We start from the raw sequence: 27,920 nt of genomic DNA, 5'->3' as shown, positions 1-27,920 counted from the left end.
GTATTTTTCTATGTCTGTATTTATCCTTCTATGGCATGATTTAAAAATGATTTTAAAATCTATAGTACTATATAATATGAACTATACTAAAGTTTAATTGATTCTTATTTACTGGACATTCAAAGTGTTTACAATTTCTTGCTATTACAAATAACGGCATGACAAACATCCTTGTAGATAAAATCTGTGCACACATATATGATTATTTCCTTAAAACAAATTTATAGAAATGGAATTTCTATGTCAAAGAAATGTATATCCTTCCTATATATTTTTAATAATAGTACAAAGAAATATACCAATATGTCTCAATTGTTCATGGCATGATTCCTTTCAACTACAGCATTGAGAAAGCTTTCACAAGCCCTCTTAAAATGCTGTCCAGAGTTTCTCTAAATGTGCTTTGTAGTCTACTGAGATCTTTTAACTAGTTTTAGAAAACTTAACTCCTTGAATATTTATGACTATTAGTATTTTAAACACTCTCAGGAAATCATTTAGGAGTAAAGAAACTTGGTTAAATTTGTTTAACTCAGGATTTTCCAAACGTATTTGAATCTATGTTATCCATTTTGTGTGATATATAACTAGCAATATGCTACAGAAATTGATTTGATAACAAATTTATTATTATTTTGTTAATTCCAAATGGAGAAGAATTGTTTCATCTATACTGCATCAGCTTTACCAGGTATAATTAGTTGCTAACTGATTTCTAGCTTAATTCCATTTTGGATAGAAAACAACGTGAATTAATTTCAATCTTCTCTAATTTGCTGAGACTTTCTCTATGGTTGATTTTGGTAAATGATCCATGTGCATCTGAAGAGACTGTAAATTCTGATGCTGTTGGGTATAGAGTCAGTTAGATCAAGGTTGTTAATGATGTTGCTCAATTCTGTACACACATACTGATTTGTGTCTGCCTGTTCTTTCATCTATTGAAAGGTATTTCAAGTCTCTCACTATGGTTGTGGACTTGTTTATTTCTCCTTTCCTTATCGATTTTTGCTTTATATATTTTGAAGCTACATTATTGGATGCATACTGACTCAGGAAGGTAATGCCTTCCTGTTAAAATGATCTCTTCATCATTATGAACCGTCCTTCTTTATTTCTAATAATGCTTCATGCCTTCAAGTCTACTTGTCTGATAATAATGAAACCAGGTGTCTTTTGATCAGTGCTTCCATGGTATATTTCCCTCATCTTTTTACTTTAGCTTTTCTGGTCTTTAAGGGTATCCCTGTTGTAGGCAACATAGAGTGTTGTTATTTTAATCAAGTCTTATATTCTTAAGGCTTTTACTTGATTGTATTTTGTCCTTTTACACTTCATGTAATTACTATTATAGCTGCATTTGTATCCACCATCTTAATATTTGTTTTCTATTTTGCTCATATGTTTAATGTTCCTTTTTACTCCTTTCTTGTCTTCATTTTGGATTAATCTCTTAATTATTTCATTTTCTGCAGAATTTGTAACTAAAACATTAAAGTTGTCTATTAAAAAATAATTCAAATAATTCCACATTAACCTTTAAGCAATGCAGTGTATCATTTTTTGTGAACATCTTAAACTTAGTTAGTTCTCCAATAAAACGAACTGTTTTGTTCTTTGTTTCAATGTTGATCTGGTCCTTTTTTCGTACCTACAAATTAAGAGAAAAGAGACACTGCTTAGATAATTAACATTTTGAAATCTTGGTGATAAAAACTGTTATTTTACTAAGACTGAATTCATAATAAATATTTTAAATAAATTTGGGTATAATTTCTTGACATATTCAAATTATTTTAAGTTAAGGCAAAATAAGCCCTGTGGAACACCAGTGCCAGGATGTGCTTTGTCACAATGTTCTATGGTCAAATAATTTTGGGAAACAATGCATTTTATCAGGCTTAAAGAGGCTCTCAAATAAACAAACATGCTTAATTTAATCCAATGTTTCTCACATTTATCTGGCAACACAACCCCCCCTTTTGAAATGTTAACATCCCATTAAATTAATATTGTAAAGAACACACTTTAGGAGATGCTGCTTCAAAAGTAATTAATGCCAAGAGCTTACTTAAGTGAAAATATCATTAAGACTCAGTTCATGTACTACAGTTACAAATTATATACTGCATTTTAAATTATAAATTCATCACAATGAAATTTCCAATATAATTACTGTTCTTTTTTTATAACCAGTCATGGTGGTATATCAAAGTTCAAATCCTTTGTGAATACAAGCCCTCTACTTAGGGACACATTTCAAGAAATAGTAAATACAACAAAATCCTATTAAACATTACAATGTGAATAGACACGTCAAGAAATATGTAATTGGATTTAACCTCAGAATTACACTTTCATCAGAAAACAAAACCCACAGTCTAGAAACCTTTTATCTGAACAATGACAATAATGTGGTGGTGCCCTGAAATAGTTTAGTGTTCCTTACTTTTTCAGAATACTATTCTATCTTATTTGATCCACATAACAACATTCTGGGAAAGGAACAATAGCTGTTATAACTCTGATTTAACAGTTAAAACAACAACAAAGTTAAAACAACAACTAGAATCCCAGTCTCCTATTACTTGAGAATTCCACTACACTAGTATGTGCTGGGATTCAAAAGAAGACCTAACTTCACCAGGAGCTGGACAAATAGTAATCATCATTTATATATATACTAAACTTCTACATACTCAGACAGCTAACACTTAAATGCAATTTATCACTTTCATTTTTGAGGACCTACTTTGTATAGCTAGCAGAGGAAGGTGTTTAGGCTTTTTAGACCTTCACGAATAATTTTTAAACAAAACTATGTTTACTCAGTTAAAAAATAGAACAAACTAGAAGCTCACTATAATCTTCAACAAAATTGTATCAATTAAAAATAAAACCACAAAAACTCAACTTACACAACTTTATTTTAACCACATCATTTAAGCATACAAAATAGCTTTGAGATTAGAGACAAATAGAAAAAACAGAACCAACTAGATTCTAGTTTATAACATTAAACAAATAATATTGAATAAACTTGACTGTTTTAGCCCTACAATTTGGAAAAGAGTACAGCCTTCATAAAAACCCTTTCACAAACACACGTTTGATAAGCACTGCATACAAAAAGCTCCTCTTGCTAATTTATCTTATTTTGTGAACTCCTAGGACAGATTCAGAGTGTGGATTCTGGACCAGATTTGCTGGGTTTAAATGCCAGCTCTATCACTTACTAGCTTACTTAAACTCTGTGTCTCAATTTCCTCATCTGTAAAATGGAACTAATAAAAGCAACCTACCTCATAGGGTTGCTCTGAGTCTTCACTGAATTAACACATGTAAAGCACATACATGTAAAGCACAATAGTGCCTGGAACCAGGAAGAGCTCAATAAATATTAGGTATTATTAATTTTATCCATCTTTGTATATTTCTATTACCAATACATGAACACTAAATAAATGTTTACTAAGTGAGCAAACAAATGAAAATGCTTAATGTTTATATGCATACTACAGGGACATGAAAGAGCAAAAGACCTAAAGTCAGAACATCTGAGCCCTTGTAGTCATTCTGTCCCATTTTTCGGGTTATGATGGTAGATAATCACATAAACTCCCTGCATCTGGGGGCCCACCTGGTAAAATAAGGATGATGACAATGATGGTTGTGGTGCTGCTGATGATAACTACACTTCACTTGATATTAAGCAATTAATGTACAGGACAAAAGAGTACACAACCTTTAATGTGACCCTTACGAAGTGTTTTAAACGTCATTGTAAAATGCTTCTGAGTGAGAAGAATGAAAAATTGTACATATAAATTCATCCATAAAAAACTACAGAGCAAAAAAGGTAAAAAAAAAAAAAAAAACACCAAAATATTAGCAGGGTCTGCTTTTTTTTTTTTTTTTTTAAAGATTGGTGCCTGAGCTAACAACTGTTGCCAACCTTTTTTTTTCCCTTCTGCTTTTTCTCCCCAAATCCCCCCAGTACATAGTTGTGTATTTTAAGTTGTGGGTCCCTCTAGTTGTGGCATGTGGGGCACCGCCTCAGCACGGCCTGACGAGTGGTGCCATGTCCACACCAGGATCCAAACCAGCTAAACCCTGGGCTGCCAAAGCAGAGTGCGCAAACTTAACCACTCAGCCACGGGGCCAGCCCACAGCGTGTGCTTCTAAGCAATGAAATTATGGGGATTTCCTTCTTTCTTTCTATTTTACATATTTTCTATTTTCTAAATCACCTACACTACACATTTGTTTCTTTTACAATTAAAGAAATGTAGAAACAAAAAAAGTATAAGGAAGCATTTCAAAAATGATATCCTGAAGCTGAATCCTTAGGGGGAGTAGGGCTGGGAAATACATACACATGTTCTTTAAAATCTCTCTGCATGACTGGATGCACAAGCTCTTAACACCTGCTGTGGAGTCTCCTACAAGTTTAACTATTACTGAGCATTACAGCTTTCAAAACATGTAACAGTGTATTATCCACAATTATTCTTAAATAGTATTGAGGTTAAGGAGGTACAATGTAAGTAACATGCAAAAATTATAGAATTTTTAAATAAAGTATTAGAAATCAATTATCTCACTCCCTCATTTTCAGATGAAAGAACTGAAGGCTTTTCAAAAGGCTATACTTATTAAAAAGACTAACTTATTCTGACTCCTAATTCAATGTTTTCCATTCTCACTTATTGACTCCTTATGATCAAAAGGTATGTCAACACTTCTGAAAAAGTAAATACAGATGAATTAACAAAGTAAGATTTTCTCTATTTTTAGTTCAATAATGTCTAAGATTTACTTACATAGTCAATCTTTAGCAAAAAATGGTGCTCACAACTCATTTATTAATGACAGCTGAAGCTGAGATTAACTGATAACTAAAGACATATGCATTAATAAAAACTCTTCAGATATGTCAAGATATAAAAAGTAAGCATTTCCAAGGCCTATCATTCACTATTCCCTACTGGAAAAACCCTCTACCCGCAAGTGGCCCTTGATAACTTCACCCAAACAGATATTATACTTTCTGTTCTCCATAATTTGTTCATTTTGTTTTACATAAACTTTATTCAGTCAATCATTCAACTAATTTTTAAGAAAATCTACTATATGCTAAACACTAAGTAGGCACTGAATCTATAAATAAGTAAATGTGCCTTCAAAGAAACTTATTTATTTTATTCTATGGACCACTCATCTCCAAGTATGGTGGGCAAGACTCTTAATCTACAGGGGTTTGGGAAAAAGAATATTGTAACTTCATTTATGATTTTGGGTTTTTTTAGGTAACAATGTTTCAGTTTTTTCCCCTAAGATTGGCACCTGAGCTAACAACTGTTGCCAATCTTTTATTTTTTCCTGCTTTTTCTCCCCAAATCCCCCCAGTACATAGCTGTATATTTTAGTTGTGGGTCCTTCTAGTCGTGGCATGTGGGACATCGTCTCAGCGTAGTCTAATAAGCAGTGCCATGTCTGCGCTCAGGATCTGAACCAGCGAAACCCTGCGCCGCCAAAGTGGAGCGTGTAATCTTAATCACTCGGCCACAGGGCTGGCCCCTATGATTTTGTTTTTTATCTCATACTTTTCAGTTTATTTTTGTATGTTTTATAATGCACATAAAGTATGTTCTACAATTGCAAATGCATATAATTTATAAATAAATTACACTGGGATATGTGGTCATGTTATTTTACCAATAGAGAGGCTGGATCCAAAAAGCTAAAAGTTGGGGGCAGCCCAGTGGCATAGCAGTTAAGTTCACGCACTCCACTTTGGCAGCCAGGGGTTCATGGGTTCGGATCTCAGGCACAGGACCTACACACAGCTCAACAAGTCATGCTGTGGCGGCATCCCACAATAAAAAACAGAGGAAGATTGCCACAGATGTTAGCTCAACGACAATCTTCCTCAAGCAAAAGGAGGAAGACTGGCAACAGACGTTAGCTCAGGGCCAACCCTCCTCATCAAAAAAAAGCTATTCTCATAATTCAAGCTATGAAGAATGAAAGACAGTGTCACTGGTGATGAAGAGGAGATGCTAGATTTGAGGAGGTGTTTTTAGAAGACAGCATCAATAGAATTTGGTGAACACTGGCTCCTGAATGTCAGAGCGGCACAAGTAGAGGTATTTCTCTTAGTGATTAGATAAAATATACTGCAAATTTACAGGGAGAATACAGACGCTGACAGAAGGAAATGAAGGTTAAAGACATTTCAAGAAGAAAATCCTGAGTTTGTTTTATGGACATATTACCTAGAAGCACATGAGAACTTACTAAGCACCAGGGGAGAGGTTCTGGCAAGAGATAGGTATTCGAAGTTGCTGGGAAATAGATGTTAACCGAACCCAAGGTAAAATGTGTTCTGTCAAAAAGGAGAGTGAAGGAAGAAAAGTCTGGGGAACACCAACATATAAACTCAGCTGGACAAAAGAGTGAAGGATATTGAGAACAGCAGTCATAAGTAAGAACCAGGAAAGAATGGTGGTAGACAAGGGATAATTATAATAATAATACTTTATACGCATTATCTCACTTACTCCATAAGAACAATCCTATTTAAAAAGATGCCAGTGTTATCCCTATTTAATAGACAAGGAAAGCAAGGGTTAGAGACTTAAGGGACTCGGCCAAAGCTACAGCGCTCCTATATGGAGCCAGAAAGACAGCTTCCTCAAAAGCAGGTGAGCCCAGCAGTGTAGAATCTGGAGGGACACCAACCAGCACGAAGCAATCAGGAGGACGGTGGCAGTCTCTAAGATGGTGGAACGAACTGCAAATGTCCGAAGAAGAGACAAGGACACTCGAAAAAACCCGAACGAGATGGAAATGAAAGAGGATGAGGGGGTGCAGTTGAGGGAAGTTTTCTTGTTGCTATTATTTTATGTTCCTTTAAGGATGGGAGAGTGCTGACCATATGATAGCCTAATAAAAAGTCATTGGCAAAGTCTGCAGATTTAGGGGTGGGGAAGTATAGATCCCGGAAGAAGCAGAACGTGATCGATGACCTCAAGTGCCCTTTCTTCTCTGCCCTGAGAGCAGTGGTTCCCAAAGTATACTCTTAGAACTCTGATACTCTCCCAGTTGTAATGAAGCATTACATCAGTAACAAAAAATGCCAATTCTCTCAACTACCACCCCAATTTTCAAAGGTGGGAGGAGATGTATACATGAATAGAATTTTCTTAATTTTACATTTATCACCAAAAGCACTAATCATGCTTGGTCCGACAACTTGTGTTTTGTTTAATTTTGGATTTGGTTGAGGGGTGTATGCATATAACTCATAATGCAGTCATAGTGTCTGCTAGTGAAACAGTTTCTTGTTTGTAGGATGGGATTAAATACATCAACAAGAATATTATAACTTCTGATGCAACTGTCCCCAAACTAGCAGCATTTATCAAAGCGTGTCTTTGAGTGACTACATATTCAACCCCCTCCAGGAGGTTCACAATGCACATTATCCTATTAAAGCTTTGAGAATTCTTACCATAAAACACAAACAAAACCATTTAACTTTCTTGTTCTCAGTGTTTCCAAACTTCTTTAAACACAGAAACCTCCTCTTGCTTAACACTATCTATGAAAAGCCAAACATACTTCAGCAAAAGCTGGTCCAGAAAAATCTTAATTACACATCTCACATTAACAAATTAACACCTACGGCAAGAAGCCTTCAGAGAGCATTCCACCCCTCCCTGAGGCTTTCTCCTTCCTCTGAACTCAGGCACTCACTCTCAAAGATTCATCTGGCAGTTAATCCCACAATTCCTTATACTATCAAATACATTCAGGGTTTAAACTTTTATTTCACTCTTGCTTTCCTGAGTATTTATGCCTTATCTCCCCAATTATACTGTGAGATTCCTGACCTCAGGAATTATGCCTGTTTTCTGAGTGCTCAGCAATGCTACTGACTTGTGTATATCGGGTGCGCTAAAGTGTATAGTGAGCATAGCAAACACTTATTTGCATTCCAAGCCCCCTGCTATAAAGCTAAATTCTAATACACAATTTTTCATGCGCTAACATAAACACCTGAATTTCACATCTTTTCACAGTCTACCAATGTTCACTTTCAGTCACCTCTAAGGTATCATTTTACTCCTTTCAAGCCTATATTTGAAACTTTATCACCTCCATAAGATGACTGGGTAATGTGGGGCTGGGAGAGCCACTAACAGGCAGTCTGTTAAGACTCCCAGGAGTGGAAAGGTAGGGAAGCTGTCTGGTAACAGGTCCCTGGTACTTACCAGGGTACTCTTTAAAGAAGTCACCACTATCCAAGGTAAAGATTCTTAAGGCATGAGTCAACAAAATCATGGGCTACAACAGCACTCATTGAGATCAGAGCATTTGTGGAAACACGTGTGCCCTGAACATTTGGAGCCCCAAAAACAAAACGGGCATCCCACAGGCACTGTGCCTGACTCGTCAAGGCCAAGCCTATGTTTCTTGTGGGAACACCAATGAGGCCTGCTGGCTCTCTTGACCTTGGAGAATGGTTTTTCCTTTGAAAAGCAAAAGGGCAGTATCTACAAAGGGGAAACAAGGTAGCAGCAACAGCTCTCCTCCAAACTGGAGTATCACTTATCAATTTCAAGCTTTGTTGAGTAAATTTACATTTTAAAAACTGAGACGTCCATACATTCTGAACTGTTATACCACTATCAAATTTCAAAAATATGCTTACCAATAAAATAATCATACTCAAAGAATCCTCACTCAATTTATAAGTATATACATATTACAAAATAAATGCTTAAATACATACATGAAATCTGAAATCCCCCCTCAGCATGGAACAAAGATCCTCTGCTACATCAGACATGCAGGGATGCAATGTAGCAACCAATCTTGCATAAAATGGTAGCAAATCCAACCTGCAAAAGTTACATGTGATATGTGTAAAAGAAAAGACACACCAGAAAGAATTCATTTTAAAATTTAAACTTTCTCAGATATATTGACACATTAAATGATTACCAAAACTAATAACCATACAGACATGCCTATTTCTTGTCATCATAATGAAGTAGATGGAAACTCAATTTGCTTTGTGAAAGTTTATTAATAATCTGGTATTTTCCATTCAGTGCATTTATCGCACATCTGCAATTTCATTGAGTATGTAATTTTGATAAAAAATGAAATACAAAGCAAACACTAAGTTTTGGCGTGGCTTAAATTTTTAATCACGTAATTACTGAGTAAACCAACCTAACAAACAGTACAAAAAGGAGTCCTTTTAAACCATCTTCACTTATCCACGAATACGTTATTTGGAAACCTGGATGCCTACAGTAAAAGGGCAACCAATAACCAAAAGGCATCTAAGAAATCAAAATAATATCATAAAACCCACACACTAACTTCTGTATTTTACTCATTACAGAACCCAGATTCTCATGCAGTGCCCATTTACTCTTACTTTAGACAATAAATGGCAAATATGTTGTTACTCATGCTGCCGCCCCCCTTCCATTATCAAAGCACTTTCTCATCAAACTTGGACGCAGCTCCAGAATCTTCCTTTAACACAGCAGTCTAGGCCGCCACGACTATTCAGACTCAACCCACAAGCTAAAATTTATTTTCCATTCCTGCCACAGACATTATTTTATAAAAGTTGATCATCCAATGATTCAACACTCGGCAGACCAGACACTGAGATAAGCAGCAGTGAGGAACGCATAAAGCAGCTGCACTGACAGCAGCAAGTAATGGGAGCGGGCAGTGAAGAAGGAATCTAACAACTATAACAATTCAACACAAGAGGTCAAAAACCATGACAGCCTGCAGCCATTTAAATCAGAAACAAATAATCTTACACGTCTTAATTATCCCTGAATATATCACTTTAGAATCACACATGAAAATGGGTTGATCATCAGAGAAAAGTCTGCATACCATGAAAGGCTTAGAATTAGATCTGGAAAACTCCTAGCATGGACAGATTAAGCCGTAGTTGGAAGAAGAACATAGAAAAGAAAGGAAGAATGAAGATAAATTTGAAAGGTGAGGCCAAGGGGAAGAAAGTGCTCAAATTCATGCCTAAGAGCCTCAAAAACTTTGTATTCCTCTTGGACTATTACAGTCTCTTTAAAAAATTATCATTTATTCAGCTCTTATGAATGTGCCAGGCCCTGTCCTAGGCATCTAACATCCATTATTTAACTTGTTGATCCTACTAACTCCCTATGAGGTGGATACTATAATCACCATTTCAGAAATAGGGCACAGATGTCGAGAGAAGTCCAGAATACGGTGGCTTTGTAGTAGTACCTCAAAAATAATTTTTCAACACATCATATCCTTTTTAATCCATCATGTAAAGATTTGAATGAAAACATTAGTGTTAAACTTTATTTTAAACATTAAGTTATTTTAAAAGTTTTATCAATTCAAGGTTAAGCTCCTGTCACAGAAAATGCACATACGTGGGTCACATTACTCCTTGATGATATTACAAAAATGAGGTATTCCTGTAAGATACTCTCATAAATACGTAATAATTTTCTTAATGTCTGCTAGTACCAAAAAAAAGCCTGGGGCAAAAGAACATTTAATTCTCTTGCATAATAGATGGATACAAAATAATTTCAAATTTACTTTGTAATTTTCAATCTTTAGTTAGACTATTATATAATTTTTTTTTTTTGGTGAGGAAGACTGGCCCTGAGCTAACATCCATTGCCTTTCCTCCTCTTTTTGCTTGAGGAAGATTGTTCCTGAGCTAACATCTGTGGCAATCTCCCTCTATTTTGTATGTGGGATGCTGCCACAGCATGACCTGATGAGTGGCGTGTAGGTCTATGCCCAGGATCTGAACCTGCGAACCCCAGACCACCACAGAGAAGTACGTGAACTTAACCACCATACCACCTAAAATATTATATTTTAATATATTTATATTTTAGTTAGAATATTAGGTTTCTCATACCCACTTGAGCAACAAATACTTTTTTCTTTTTCAGTTCATAAGCAACTGCCAAATACAAACATAGAACATTAAACCTATGCCCAGTTTCCATCACTCCCAAGTGCCACAAGCACAGGTCAGAAACGTTGAGAGACAAGAGTTGAGGTCATGGGATAACAAAGAGCACTGCGCCAGGAGTTAGGAGGCTCAGGTTCTAATTCTCTCAAACAGTACTTCTGTGACCTCATAAACTGATCTCACCTCATCTCCTACTATTCTCTCCTGCTCACTGCTCCAGCCTCAGGGCCCTTCTCTAATCCTCAAAACGGCAAGCAAGCTCTCACCTCAGAGCCTCCATCCGCACCGACTGTTCTCCTTAGCCGGAATATGCTTTCCCCCAAATATTCCACAGCTTACTTTCTCTCCAAGGGCAAGTCTTAGTTCCAAAGACAACCTTGCACCTTAGTTCCAATGACAACCCCTCTCTGAGACCCATTCTGAATACTCCACGGAGACTGCAAATCTACCCCACTCCACCACTTCCAACCCCCTTACCCTGCACTATGTTTTAACACAGAATTTATCCCTTCTAACATACATAATTTACTTGCTTGTTGTTATCGTTATCTTGTTTGTCACCCTTCCCCACTAGAACGTAAGCTCCATGGGAAACAGTTTACCAGCACTCACAATAGTGCTTAGAACATGGTAGGTGCTCAATAGGTATTTGATAGATAAATATCTTAAGTATATTGTTAGCTTTAATCTAAAATATTCTTCACCATACTAAGGATCATCCTATTTTTATAATATTAAATTTGACAAGTTTATGCAATTAATGGAATAATCATATGGTTTGTTATCTTCCCTAATAATACATATATTAATAGTTTTCCTATTGAAAGTAATCTTTTCATTCCTAAGATCAATCCTCTTTGATCATGCTAAATTTTTAATATACTATTAAATATAATTTGTTAGTGTTTTACTTAGAATTCTTATATCAACATTCAAAAGTGAGACTGGTCAATACTTTTAACTTCCTTGCTCTTTTTTTGTTACATTTTGCCTATTTCTTCATACTGTGAAATGGTAAGTTTTCTTTTCTATGTTCTGGAAAAAACAATATAGCAGAGAAACTACTTGTTCCATAAAAGACTGAAAGAACTCAATAAAGCTATCTAAATAATAAAGTCTTAGTTTATTTAAAATGAAATTGAGAACTTTTTACATTTTCTCCCATGATCACTGGTCTATTTTATTTTTGTCTTGAATCAATTTTGGAAATGTATATTTCTTCCAAAAAATTATGTTTCACTGAGATTTCCAAGTGGTTTTTAAATAGTTCTAGCATATCACCTGGCTCATTTCTTAATCTTTTTAATGCTGTTTATCTTTATATTTTCTAAATACTTCTCTATTTGGATTTTTTTTTAAAGAACCAGCTCTTGAGTTTTTAAAATTAATTTTAATCTTGGTTGTCTATTTCAGTGTATTTTTAAATAAAATTTGAGATTATTATATATTTCCTTCTTCTTCTTTTCCTGGGCAAGTCACTTATTTTTGCTTCCTTTTTTTCCTTCTTCCAATTAGCCCAATCTACTTGAAAGCTTTTTTCCCAGCCCCCAAAGAAAGGTAGATATAGCTGTCCATTTTAAAGGAAAGCAGTCTATGCTATCCACTCAGCCTCACATCAGTGAGCTGGTAACAACACAGGTATGTGCTGTCAGCTTCAACAGGGATTTAAAAGATAGTTTTAAGGATTCTCTAGAAGATTTTAACTCTTTCAAGCCTTTCCATGTAGTTAGCAATCCCAGCTTTTGTTTCTTTTGGAGTTGGCCACATGGAAGTACAGTTAAATACTCCATTTTCTCAGGATCTTCCGCCCCAATAAACTCACCAAATCCTTCTCAAACTAACAAGTTCCTAAAATTCCTCTTTTTCCATTAAACCTTTTACAATTAAACAGACAGTTGATACTAAATGCCATCCTGCCCTATTTAAATATTCAAGTTGTGACTTCATTCATTACTTCACAAAATAAAATCCCTATGTTGTAAATAATGTAATAAATTATAAATTTTTTCAATATTAGCCCTGCTTAAGTGTGCTTTTCTATCTTCTTATGGACGCAAGCCCGAAAGGGAATGGAGCGCTAAGTGCTATACTGAGCACATTAAAGTTATTAAAACGCAAAATAAAATATTTTAATCAACATCAAGAGCAAATGAGTCATAATTTCAGCTAGATGTATATTTTCTTTGACTTTTCTGAAAGTCAACTAGAAAATAAACTTAGATCCTTCCTTTGAAAATTGAATTTTATAATCTTCTAAGAGAGTGATGATTATTTTTACCAAAGGTTAATGAGTGAACCATTTAAAAAAAATGTTTTTTTCTTAAACAATAATAAAACCTTGCTTGTACTTTCAAGGTCTCTTGAATCACACATGGAAGTATCCTACTATCAGTTAATGATCTTCAAGTTAGTAAACATCCAGTCACCAACTACAAGTACTAACAAGAAAGAAACACAAATACTTGTGTTACTGAGGGAGAAAAAGGAATTCCTAAAAGCTTTTATCTTGTAATCAATCAGCTTTCTAAAAAAACAGTCCACTTTTTTTCCTTTAAAATCTAAAGAATTTAACTGTTGAAAGCTATGTTCTCTGTGTTCAAAAGTGCCTAAGAAAAAACGAGAAAGAACACTGTTACTGTTCTGTTAGAGAATACAAAAGATTTTCTTCATAGGAAACACAGAAGCAGATGATGATTCAAAAAAGATGAAATATAATAAACAAAAGACTGGAGTCATTTACTCTGAAATCGGCAGCCAAGTGCTGTGGTGACTTTTCTCAATGTTGACATTCTCAATGCAACAGTGCCATCAAGCGGTGTAACATACTAACAGATTTCAAAAAACTCATTTTTTCATAGTTCCAAATTTAGCAAGAGGGAGGAGAAGGTCCAATTAGAAAGTCTCTCACAAAAACTCCAGTAAACTCTCCTAAAAGATGAATCAGGAGAAGCTGTCAAGAATCAAGTAAAGCATGTCACCTCTGAAGAGTAGTCTGTTTATACTAATTTAAAGAGATTCTGAACACTCATCTGCTAAAACCTGACTAAATTCATATGGCTTCAAAGTCACTAAAACCAATACTAGGTTTGTCTATATTTAAAACAAGGAACTAAGAGATTCTTAGGTACTTTCCCCGATTCTAACCAACTTTACACTGAAATGTTTGCTTAGGTGAGGGCACCTTTTTTTTTTTTTTTAAGATTTTTAAATTTTTCCTTCATCTCTCCAAAGACCCTCAGTACATAGTTGTATATTTTAGTTGTGCGTCCTTCTAGTTGTGGCATGTGGGATGCCACCTCAGCATGGCTTGATGAGTGGTGCCATCTCTATCCCCAGGATCTGAACCAGAGAAACTCTGGGCCGCTGAGGCAGAGTGCGCCCACAAACTTAACCACTTGGCCACGGGGCCGGCCCCTGAGGGCCCCTTCTGAGGTGCTAGAAGTGTTCTGTATCTTGATCTAGGTGGTGGATGCATACCTATACTTAAGACATAAACACTTTACATGAAATTTCAATTATACATGTGTGTGTACAGTTATATTACAAATTAACTATAAAATAATATGTAAATATCTAAGGAAATTCCAGTAGATTTCATATCTGGGGGAGCCTTCAAATTAACAGACTGAGAGACATAATGCCAGCCTTTCGAGATTTTTTAACCACTATTTATGTAATGAAGGAGGAACACAACTGAAAGTTAAAACACTGCTTCATATTAGACCATGAAGAACTGTTATTGATAGGTTACAATCTTGTGAAATTTCAATTGTACATTAATGTTTGTCAGTCATGTTGTAGGTGCACCACTTCACCCTTTGTGCCCACCCACCCCACCTTTCCCCTGGTATCCACTAAACTGTTCTTGGTCCATAGTTTTAAATTCCTCAGACCATGAAGAACTGTAAAGATGAACTAAATCAAACTTGAAAACTTTTGTGCTGCAAATGACACAATAAAGTGAAAAGACAATTCACAGAATAGGACAAAATATTTGCAAATTATATCTGATAAGGGACGTGTACAAAGAATATATTAAAAACTCACATCTCAATAATACAAACACAACACAATTCAAAAGGGGGCAAAAGATCTGAAGAGACATTTGTCCAAAGAAGACACATAAATGGCCAATAAATACATGAAAAGATGCTCAAAATCATTAGCCATTAGGAAAATGCAAATCAAAACCACAATGAGATACCACATTACACCCACCAGGATAAGCGAAAAGGGACAATAACAAGGGCTGGCAAAGATATGAATAAATTGGAACCCATACACTGACTACTGTTAGGAATGTAAAATTGTGCAGTCACTGTGAAAAACAGTTTGGCATTTACTAAAAATGTTAAACGTAGAGTTACCATATGACACAGCAATTCCACTCCTAGGTATATACCCAAGAAAACTGAAAACATATATCCATACAAAAACTTGTACACAAATAGTCAAAGCAGTATTATTCATAACAGCTAAAAAGTGGGAACATCCCAAATGTCCATCAACTGATAAATGGGAAAACAAAATGTGGTAATCCATACAATGGAATATTATTCAGCCTTAAAAAGGAAGGAAATTCTAACTCATGCTACGACATGGATGAATCTTGAAAACATTATACTAAGCCAAAGAAGCCAGGCACAGAAGGCTACATATGGTACGACTTCATTTATATGAAATCTCCAGAAGAGGCAAATCCACGGAGACTGAGAGCAGACTAGTGGTGTCTTAGGGCAGAGAGGAGGGTAGGCAGAGAAGGAATGGGACTGACTGCTAATGGATGTGAGGTTTCTTTTAGGAGCACAAAAATGTTTTAAAATTTTATTGTAGTGATGGTTGCATATATTTAGAACACTGAATTACATATTTCAAATGGGTGAATTGTATGGCATGTGAATTAAATCTCAATAAAGCTGTTTTTTAAAAAAGAAAAAAAACTGTAAAGAACCTTAAGAGTTATCTAGTTTAGTGTTTCCTAAACCAAACAATACAGACTAGTGGAAGACAGTTAAATTCTCTCTAAATTTCCTTTGGGTCCTCAGAGTCGTAGGCACTGAAATAACCATTAAATAATTCATTCCGCTTTTGTTAGCAAATTTTTTGGTCAACTCTGGCTGGAGGGGCTTGGATGGATAAAGGAGGGAATCTTGGCCATAAAAAAAGACTAAAGGCACTGGATAGGATTCAAATCCTTCAGGGAGGGTGGGGGAGACAAAATGCCACACAGAGGGAGGCTTACCTTACTAACGGAGTCCCACAGAGTCTAAGTGAGCATGGGGGGACAGAAGTTCGGTGCAAGCAGAAGCTACGAGAAGCCGCTCAGTATTTCCATGCCCCTCTCCTCCAAAGTGTCCCAGCTTGCCTCTAAGACCAGCGGGCTCAAAGAGTAACTTGCTACCCCTAATACTGCCTAGCTGGTCACCCAGGAGAATACTCTGGCCTGCTCACTCTAGACCCAACCCTCTTTGTTTCCTTCTTACTTCTCCCCTTGAAGGCTATCAGTCATTTCTTTTATTCAAAGAATGGAGAAAAGCTTAAGGGTAGATGGGGTTCGGGAGAAAGGGAATGAGAAATACAATGAGAGGAGACTTACTGGCACCTGACCACTATCTTTCTATTCCAGTCTCCTGAGGACCAAACCATAATGCTCAGGGACAAGCCAAATCTTGCAGGTAGGGTAGAAAGATGCCTGAGGGTTGACAACAAAAGATCTTCAAAATTAAAGGCTTTTCTGTTCAATAAAAATATACAGCCATCCAGGAAACACCAATTTAGTCCAATACTCTCACTAACAGTCCATTTACAAACAGGGGCCTTGGCTTTCCAAGTCACTCAGTAAGGAACATCAAAAAGACTGAGAAAGTTTCATCAAAACACTGAAATCTTTAGAAAAGACTAGAGTGTACTATACACACTAGAGAGTATACAAATTAGACATCTGCTCTTATACAAATTAGAGATTTTTCTATAATCCAGGTGATTTGAAATGTATAATATAGAAATGCCAGCAAAGAGTAACCACCAATGCTACTTATAAATCCCATCCTTAAATAGACCATCCCCTACCAGCCAAATCATAATCAACATTTCTTTTATTGTTCTCAGTAAGGTAACTTACTAGAGAAATAAAAATTTAATGACCAAAAACAAATCCCTGGGTGTATTTCTGAAGCAAAGGCAATGTGCTAACCCAATTCTCCACATGCCTCTCTACATTTTGCAAATGTTCTTGATGTCCTGGCCAGTGGGCTAAGAGTGAAAATGATGCATCACTTCTTGTCCAGGGTACCTAGGAATGAGCTGGGTTCACACTGTCCTCCCATGCCCTGTAACCCTGGAAGCTATGGTAGCAACAGAAGATGAAGTCTGTACACGTCACTTTCAGAGGAATTAAGAGATACATAGTCTGTAAACTCAAATGTTCCTTAAGGTTTGAGTGAAGCTGCCAAATTAGTCCAGATTTGGTGCAAGGTAAATTACAGCAGAAGCCACAAGTGAAAAGTGAAGAGAGCTAACCCGAATAGGGCAGATATTCAAAATTTATTAAAATTTACTTATTATTAACCATAATTTATTTTAAAAAAAGAAAGAAGGAAAGAAGAAAAAAAGAAAAGGAAAGGTTCCTTAAAACCTACCAAAGTTCACCAGAAAAATACTACCATGAAATTTATGAAAATTCTGGCCCAATATTTTGCCATGATTTAAAAAATACTAAAGGAATCCTAAAAGAAGAAATGAGGAAGGGAACACTAGGAAGAAAAGGCTTTGCAGAATGCTAAGAGGCGGAGGATGAAAAAAGACATTGAAAAAAGTGATTACAGTCATGCGTCGCTTAACAACAGGTATATGGTCTGAGAAATGTATTTTAGGCAATTTTGTTGTTATGCGAACATCACAGAGTGCACTTACACAAACCTAGATGGCATAGCCTACTACACACCTAGGCTCTATGGTATAATCTTATGGACCACTGTCATATATGCACTCCATCGTTGACTGAGATATCATTATGTGGCACATGACTGTAGTGAGAACATGACAGCTAGAAAATAAGCAAAGGACATTCAACATATGCATAACTGAAGTACCTAAAAATAAAACCAAAACAGGAAAGCAGAACAAGTATTTAAAGATATTTAAAAATTAAAATCAGGAAAACTTCCCTGAAGTATGCAATATGAAAACTGAAAGGGCATGGAGAATGGCCCAAAATGATCAACACCAAGGCATACCTATCCTAGGAAAGCCACTGGATTTAGTAGAGAAAGAATTACTTGGGAAGTCATATAAACGACCAAGTCAATTACAGAGAAGAAAAGGGAAAAAAAAGACAGCTGGCCTCAGATTTCTCCACAGCAATACCAAGTGCCAGATGACTCTGGGGTAATATCTGCAAGATATTTAAGAGAAAAGGGTCATAGATCTTATCAGAGGCTAAGCTGTCCTGCAAGTAAAAAGTCCACAGATACATCATTCTGAACATACAAGAATTTGAGGGATATTTTTTCCCAAAAACTCTTCTGGAGAAAATTAGTAGAAGATAAACTTCAGCAAATCAATAGATAACTGGGGAACCCAGAGAAAGAGGGCTGGCAGGGACATGGAATATTTTAAATTGTAGAATTAAGATAAAAAGAAATGAGGAGATTAGAGTGACAAACTGGAATGTAAATGCTATATTCCCTATCAGGATGTATTATCAACAGAAATAAAACAAAGAGGAAAGATGGAAAGGAAGACAGAAAGTCAAGTAAGTTTGCTGCTTTCCTACTTGAAGTGCTGAAAGTTAAATATCATGCAAAGCTCACAAATCAAATAATACAAGTGTAAGCACATTTAAGAGTAAAAAAGGAAAATATTAAGGAAGATAACATTATTGACTAATATCAGATGGGTGATGAGAGGGAGTGAGAAGAAAGGAAGAAGAGAGCACAAGCTAATTTTAGCATTACTCATGGTAAGGAACAACGGAGACTGTCTAAATAAATGATCACTAAGCAAACCTACACTCATAACAGCAACTACTGAAATAAAAACACAAACCTTCCTAAAATCAGACAACACGTACACCCACAGATGTACACCAAATAAAACAATACAAACAGATCACACAATGAAAAACTTCAAAAAAACTAAACCAAAAAGGAAAATAATATAGCAGAACTCAGACCAATCACACTGATATTACCAAAAATGTAAACAGTCTAACTTACTTAAAACATTTTCAGAATGGATTTCAAACTAAAATTCAATTCAATAACGTACAAAAGAGACTCAACTAAAATAAAGTTATTCTGAAGACTGAATATAAAGGGGCAAAAGTATACTGGAAAAATGCAAATAGAAAGAATGTGGAAGTCGTAATCTTAATATCAGATAAGGTAATAACTCAGGCCAAAAAAGCGTGAGACAAAGACGAACACTTTATGATGATAAAGGGTGCAATTCACGAGATGGAAGTTTTATCCTCACACCAAATAACACAACAGTAACGTTCAGAAAGCTGCAATCATAGTAATTACTAGGAGAAATGACACACATCAACAATAGTTGTCTTTAATTCACCTCTCTCAGCCCATGACCTCTGGGCAAGTGGACAAAAAAGGTCAAGAAAATGGAAAACCTTAATAAAATAGTTATTTAATAATACAAACCTGCCCAATCAATACATTTAACTATGCACCATAAAAACAAAGAATGTAATCTTTTTAAAAACTGCTAGCGGAATGTACATGAAAACTGACTATATATTAGGCCACAAAGAAAATTTCAAAAAATTCCAAAAAGTAAAAATAATAGACAGTATTCTCCAATCACAGTGCAATAAAAATACAAATTATTAACCAAGTCAGAAAATAAAAAACAAAAAAATTCCACTACCTGGAAATTTCAAACCTCTCTCAAACATCTCCTTAGGTAACAAAGGAAATACAAAACTGAAATTGGAGAATTTCTAGAAAACATAAAAACAGAAATCACCACACGTCAGAACGAAGAGAGAGAGCAAAAACCATGCTCAGAGAACAACAATATAGATTAAATGCCAAAAAAGGAAGAAAATAAATCAGAGAAATAAAGATTAATAAAGATAAAAGCCAAAAATAATGAGTAAAAAACAGTAAAACAGTAGAATACATAAATAGTAAATCCAGAAGGTTTTTTTCTTGATGAAAAAAACTAAAATGGATAAATCACTAGCTAACATAATCAAGAGGAGAAAAAAGAAAAGGGAAGTACAAATACACACTGCTTGTAATGGCAAAGACTGGAATGTCCAAAATGGTTAAACATAGTACATTCATTAAAAAAACATTTCAGGTTTAAAAGAAAAGAACAGGGGAAATTTTTGTGTATTGATATAAAAAGATCTCCAAGATATGTTGTTAAGTGAAAAAAGTTCAGAACAAGAGGTACAATAAGCTACCCTTGTGTAAAAAACAGGAAATATCAGAATCTATAATTGCATTTCCTTGTACATGCAAAAGAAACTTTGGAAGGATACACAAGAATCAAGAGAGTAGCTTCCCACAGTTAGGAGTGACAACTGGGCAAACACAGAGACAAGGATAGGAAGGATACTTTTCAGCATACAACGTTTTAGACTGCTGAGTTTGGAGTCCTGTGAAGGTATTACTTATTTTTTAAAATAAAATTTTAAATTTGCATATGACCAAAATTACATTAATTCATCAAATACTGTAAAGCATTTACTGTGTAGCAAAAACTACACTTGGTATTGGAGATATACAAAATGAAAAGATCTAGTCCTTTCTTTTAAAGACCTCACAGCTTTTACAGCTCAGTATGGATATAGGCAGCTAACCAACACCGGGATACGACGTGCCTAATCCTTCGGATGAAGACGTCACGTTGAAAGTGCTATCAAAGAGTACTTATAGCTACAAAAGGAAGTAAGGACGGCTGTTGAGAGAAGATAGCTCCTATGCTGAAACTTGAAGAGTGAGTCAGAGATGTTCAGTGGAAAAATAAAGGATATCCAGATAGAGCAGAAAACAGAGTACTGGAAATAGAAAGAGCAAATGGTATTCAAGAAATCATTACGGATGACGATTTTGCAAGAGGAAGAGTGCCTAGAATCAAGACTGAAGAAGCTGAAGAGGGGCTAGATAGGAAAGGGCATTAAATATCAGGTTATATGATTGTATCAGCTTCTACCTGTCATCGTTATGCTAAGCGCTGGGGGTAAAGAAATAAACGTGGCCTCCTTCCTGCAGCTTAGTCTAGAGGACAATGTCCTGGGAAACCAAGAAAGAGGTTTCTGCGATGGCTGGAAGCTGTGACCTCTCCTGTCTCTGGCTCTCTGCACACAGTGTTGCCTCTATCAGAAATGCTCTCCCTACATTCCCTTTCCTCAGCCATCCATAGCCCAGCTAACTCCTTTCTCAGGACTCAGATTAGACGACCCTTGTTCCAGGCAGCCTTCTGACTCCTAGGACTAAATCAATCAGTTCCACTTGCTCTATACTTCAAAGCATGCTGTGATTCTTCTTGGTAACTGCACTTAGAATTCTTTGTCTTTCTTCCTCTCCGAACTGTAAATTGTGTGAATACCAGAGCCCAATCTGTCTTGTTCACCACTGCATCTCCAGCATCAATCACAGTATACAGGAGACTCTTAATGAATTACTTAATGAATGAATAAATTTTAGAACACAATTTAATCTTTCCTGATCATTCAGGCTGATTACAAGAAACCTAAATTATATTTACACATTTAATTTATATTAAAATTATACATTTCAGGTATATAAGACAACGTCTTTTCCTCATGGCTCCAGAATGCTATGATGCATTTTAAGTACTTGTATCTTTATTTTTTTTTCCTCTCCTCTCAAACCATGAGCTGTCATTTCCTACTACTTTCAAGTCTATGCTTCTAGCAGATCCAAACTACTTCTAATTTGCAGCTATCTGCTGAGCTAAGCAGATAAATTCAGTCATAAAGGATATAATTGGCATAAGATGAAATAATACTGTATAGTTTTTGAGAACTTTTTTGGGGGGGGGTTGGGAGAGAGTGGGATGGACTGAGGATACAGGGAGACAAGATGCTCTTTTATAAGTAAACTACTTAAATATCACTGTATGATTTCTTTTGTTAACAAAGCCTTTTATTTTTGCTAACTTTGGTTTATTCTATGAAATATAAGTCCAGATAATTGTTACTATGTTTCTTCATTCAAATAAACAGGTGCAAAGAAAAATATAAAAGTAAACATTCCACTGTATAATGTAAAGAATCACTTGAAAAAAATGGGTCCAAGATATTGAGGGAAAAAATATTTTGAGTTTTCATCAATTCAAAGTGTATACTTTTCCCCATTTACAGACATATGAAAGCGGAATGTGTCTCACAATCAAAGCCTTTAAAGTAATATACAATATTTTTCTCCTTTTTGGTTGTACGTAAAATAATGGCGCACCTTATAACTGATGGCACCTTAGATTTGATGAAATGCAGTATATAATTTTATACATAAAAATATTCATCTATGTAATTGAGATCTCAACTAGAAAATTCTTAGTTATCTACTCACTATATTAGCACATTCCATCTTTCTTGCCCCACCAAAATGAAAACCCAAATGGTCGTATTAATGATGCTCACAGGAGATAAAAACTAGTATGAAAGAAAAAAGAAACGTAGTGATTTAGTCTCACTGAGAAATCTTACCACTAAGAGATCATGGGCCTCTACCAATGAATGGACCAAATTAAAATTCTGCTTGAGAAAACTTTAGGGAAATCTCTCAGAGTCCTTATCTTTTGGGGAGAGTATCTATCTTAGCTATGTTGTTAACAAAATTCTTTATTTATTCATTCTTGACTAAACAGAAATGGATGTCCTCCAGGTTCCTAAGGCCAACAGTCTATGAGGGGTCCTGAAATATGCAGCTGAAGTAGGGGTTTTAATGTGGTGTAATTTAGAGCATTAGAGCTCTCTAAAAGCATTACGCAACTGAACATGCTTCTTGAATTACTAGCAACATAATCACTAATGTGACTTCCAATCCTAAAGTATCATACTTACCCAAAAAACTTGAAATTTTTCATTGAAACACAACTGTAAGAATTAGATACACTCAAATAGTCAGGTCTTTACATAAAATAAGAACTCTCCAAAAAACTTATATGCCATTACTATTTTTTCTCCTCAGAAGCAAAAATGTAAACCAATTGCTTCTAGCACTGATTAAGTTATTATTCTTATTCTTATCCAGTTACTATTATTCTTAAACATTTTTTCTTAAAATAATAGGTAAGCAACAGAAGAAATATTTCCACTAGAGCTAATGAACAAAAGAACAAAAATCAATGAGAAACAAGATGTAGAAAATATGCTAATAATAACATTTGCTGACAAGGGATATTTTTGGAGAGATAATTAAATAAGAACTTCGATCTTACAATCATCACTGCAGAATAACAACACCAACAAGTGACTCTTGTTTTTTAATACCTACCTTTGTCTGGGAACTATAAAGAGTGCCCGCACCAACTTCTTCCTATTTGCTTTTGTGTTCATGTTCATGCAAAAATCCATTGCTGCCTATAGGAGAAAAAGCAAACTGTTTTCTTAAAAAAAAAAAACATTCAATTTAGCTACTGAAAGCAGAAATCCTGCATGCTACAATGGACTTCAATTTGTTCCTAAACATTTCAAAATAGTTTTAAGACACTAGTATTGTAAGCATATCTCAAACTAAAAGATCGTTAAGCTTAAACTCTTCTCTCCTTATGTATCTCAAAATATGCACATCATAAACTTTTTAACTGCAACCTAGTGTTAACAGAACTTTGAATGGGTAGATTGAAGACCTACACGAGATGTTTGGCAAATAATTCTATGAGATGTACAATCGATGCCTCTGGCCTCATTAATGTCAAGCAAACCAATGCTAATATTGGGAGAGTTTTTTGATAGAATTAGAAAGTAGCAAGAATAGCTACCAGGAGCCAAGTAAATTACTAATGCTAATAAGGATAACCAAAAAGGAATAAAGAGAAACTAGGTATGAGAGAGAGGCTGATTATTCCCAGGAACATGTAAGAATAAGTGTCTCAACATTAACTAAAAAGGTTTAGTGTCGATAATCAGATTTGGTAACTTCAACTAAAGAAACCACGTCATAGGACTGTAAGAAATACCCACAATTGTTATTTAGTACTGCAATCCACTCTTCTCTATTTTAATAACAAAAATGTGTTCGATATTTCATTAATATGTCTAACATCTAATATAAGTGTAAAAGAAAAGCTTAGGAGAGTGTATCTTCTGGGGAGCCACTGAAAAACAAAAATATGAGTAATTGGTATTTTTAAAATACAGGCATGCATATTTTTAAAATGTTAAAAAGATTTCAGAATATTTGGTTTAAGAAATAAGTTTAAGCTATACTTTAAAAAGGAAGAAACTATCATCAAATATCCTTTTGAGTATCTCAAATATTTTCCTTTCATGGGTTCACATGACGATTTTATCATTAATTTCAATCTTTAGGTAGATATGATGATCAGATACAAATAAAAGTTCCACAGATTTCCCTTAACCATAAAGGATTTCTACTCCTCACTATAGACAGCAACGCAATGAAAACTCATTTAGTTAAAACTTTTGATGAAGTAAATGGCACAACTAATGATGACTAGATTCTAATCCAGGAAACTAACACGCCTTGAAAGTATTTGCCAAGACTGAAACTCTACATCAATATTAGTCAAGAAAGTAAAATGAATTTAAATTTTTTCTTCTGCTTGTAAAGGGAGTATAAGAAATGTTATTAAACTTGATACTTTATAATATTAGAACTTATTACAGCTAATTAGAATAACGAAAAGAAAAGCTGAAAATACCCTAAAATTCCTTCAAGCAATTCATCCACATGAAACACTGAAAAATCTGGACCTAGCAATAAAAATCCCAAAGGTTATGTACTCAGAAAAGAAAACCGGTTGATCTTGGAAAACTACACACACACACACACACACACCCCTCTCAAATCATCATTTTTGAAAAATATAATATTAAAAAAATTTTTAAGTGGCTAATAATGGCCTATGTTTCAACATAAATTAGGAGACAAGAAAAACAAAAAGTATTTCAATAACTATCTTAGAATATTGTCCTTTAAAATATATACAAACTTGGTATCTATCTGAATAAATTTTATAAAAATAGAGAAGGCAATAAATACTTTGGCTACCACAACAATCAAAAGCCAGTTAGATGGAAAAAACCTATAATGTTCAAAATTCTCCACAGCTTAGTAGGAGTTCATAAAGCATGTCAATGCCTGGTACACCCAGTAGGGGTTCAATAAATACAAAGAATAAATGAATAAAAGACTACATAAGTGGAAAAACTGCCAGACTTAATAAATTTGAGGAAATTAAAAAGAAAACAAGTTTCCCGTGTACATTACTTCTTAGAGGGAACCAATCCTGCTGTATGAGGAGAAGTGGAAGCAAAGGCCTTGCCTTGGTGTCTGTCTGCCTGGATTGCAACTGCTGCCTGACAACTCAATAAGCAGCTTTTTGAAAACTTGTTTCAAAATATTTTAGGTAAATGAAAGACAGTTCAACAATTTTTTTATTTTATTAAATAAAAATAAATTCTTCTGATTACCAAACGCATGCAGAAATAGCACTACCATAAAAGATATTATCCACAAAAGTCACCTAAAAGAAATCTTCACTTTGGGTTATATATTGTTACATAATTTTTTTTTTTTAAAGATTCGCACCTGAGCTAACAACTGCTGCTAATCTTTTTTTTTTTTTTTTTTTCTGCTTTATCTCCCCAAATCCCCCCTGTACACAGTTGTATATCTTAGTTGCAGGTCCTTCTAGTTGTGGGATGTGGGATGCCGCCTCAACGTGGCCTGACGAGCGGTGCCAGGTCCGCAACCAGGATCCAAACCCCGGGCCGCCGCAACGGAGCACACAAACTTAACCACTCGGCCATGGAGCCAGCCCCGTTACATAATTTTTAAATTCAAATAATTCTTAGACTTTTCTATTTCCCAAATACTTTTCCCTCTTAAGCCTTTTGGACCTTTGCCAATATATATGGAAGAAATTCCTTTTATGAGGAAGCTGACTCCCAGAGGAACCCACTGGGGTCCAACAGGGAAAAGTGGCCCCTATTTTTCATCTGACCCTCAGAAAGCTAACTCAGAATGTAATACACTGTCATTACTGGCAATAGCTCTTAACACCAAGCTGGGCACTACAGCAGGCTTTCCAACACCGACGCACAACAGTAACGTTACTAGTACACAGCTGATGAGACACTTCCCACCTCAACTTTCACAACAGTCTCAAACTAGGGCAGGCGGGGAGCAGGGCTGCCAGGGTCTCTCTCTCTCTTTCATCTTCTGTTTATATCCAATGAATATGTGAAAATTTAGCAGGGGAAAGATTCAATCGTATCCCAAATTTAAAAAAATAAGCAACTGTTTAAGAGGTGTTTTCTGCTATATTCTATAGAAGAAAGACAAAAAGAGACTCTCTTAAGAAAACAGAAACAAATGCTGCAATTTTTTAAAAACTGTACATTGACCCAATCACTCGGAAGTAAGCCAACTTGGAATTAGAGTTTCAAGCCTATATGATTATATGAAGAGTGACTGAAATACATCTAAGTCATCTGAAGAAAAGCTAAATAAGCTGAAAGTGGAAAAATAACCTAACTTCTATAGTTCTCTACAGAAGACCCTCAAAGCACTATGGGGGAAAAAAGGATAAAAGATTATATTGTATTTTGACCAAAAAAATGGCCTAAAGCAACGATATCAAACTTTGGGTCTCAAAAGCCCTTCACACTCTTAAAAATTAAGGACCTGAAAAAACTTTATGTGGGTTACATTTATCGGCATTTTCTGTATTAGAAATTAAAACTAAGAAATTTTAAAAATATTAATTCATTTAAAAATACCAATAAACCTATTAGTTGTTAACAGTTTGTGGAAATAATTATATTTTTGAAAATGAAAAAATAATTAGTGACAGAAGAATCGTACTCTTTTAGAAGATAGCCAGATTCTCATATCTAGTTACACATTCAATCTGTTGTGACGTGCTGTTCTGGATGAAGATTATGACGAAAATCCAGCTTCATACATATATATAGCTGGAAAAGGGAGGTACAGTTTAATATCCTTCTCAATAATTGTTGATATTCTCTGATACCAGACCAGAACTTGACAAGTGGTAGTTTCTTAAGGATCAGCTGCAACGTGGAATCTGAAAGCATATCAATCCACCTTTCATGCTCTCTTAGATTAAAATACATTAGTCTGTCTTGCACTTTGAGTGCACCTTCAAGACCTGAGCAAGACTGTGTTAACACTGTGTACTGGTCACTTAGAACAAGGGTTCACCGAGCTGAACGGATCTTCCAAACACATACATGAGAATTTTAAATTACATCATTTAATATTACCACCAATCTCCTCAGAATAGTCTCATCAATAAAGTGTCTTGAGAAAAGAATTAGGAGTTGTAAAGCTTATGGTGGCAGATATAGTTTTCCAAAATTCTAATTCTGTTGAAAACTCAAATTTGTTCACTGGCAATAAATACTCTTAGCGGTTTTCCTTGAAGTGAGAGAGGCTCACCTTATCATGTTAGAAAACTGCCTGCTAAATAGCCAACTTTGAGTAACCACAGTTCGTCCATCAGTTCTTTCAAGTAAAAATGGTATTCTATGAAAAAAGCAACTAGTTCAGCTTGCAACTCAAACGAGCACACAAGTGGTTTTTCTCAAGACAACCTTGAGACAGCAGAAGTGCTTTACGTGTCCTTCCCATTTCGTCAGTTTAAAAGGATGAGTACTCAAAGGTTGAAATGAAACAAAATCACTAATTTT

General features: G+C 35.2%; 1 protein-coding gene across 1 annotated transcript in view; it reads right to left on the bottom strand.

Moving 5' to 3' along the window:
- Positions 1 to 27,920, bottom strand: part of UPF2 (UPF2 regulator of nonsense mediated mRNA decay) — a 105,141-nt gene that overhangs the window by 37,110 nt on the left and 40,111 nt on the right. The window contains exons 8-10 of the mRNA XM_046678827.1: positions 23,515 to 23,600; positions 8,801 to 8,909; positions 1,538 to 1,651 (exon numbers count right to left, since the gene is read on the bottom strand). Of these exons, the coding sequence (XP_046534783.1) occupies positions 1,538 to 1,651; positions 8,801 to 8,909; positions 23,515 to 23,600 (309 nt within the window). The remainder of the gene's footprint in view (positions 1 to 1,537; positions 1,652 to 8,800; positions 8,910 to 23,514; positions 23,601 to 27,920) is intronic.

The sequence above is a fragment of the Equus quagga genome, chromosome 12 (assembly GCF_021613505.1).
Source record: "Equus quagga isolate Etosha38 chromosome 12, UCLA_HA_Equagga_1.0, whole genome shotgun sequence".
NCBI lineage: Eukaryota > Metazoa > Chordata > Mammalia > Perissodactyla > Equidae > Equus > Equus quagga.
The sequence above is the reverse complement of the archived record's forward strand: the minus strand, read 5'-3'. Positions and strand labels throughout refer to the sequence as shown.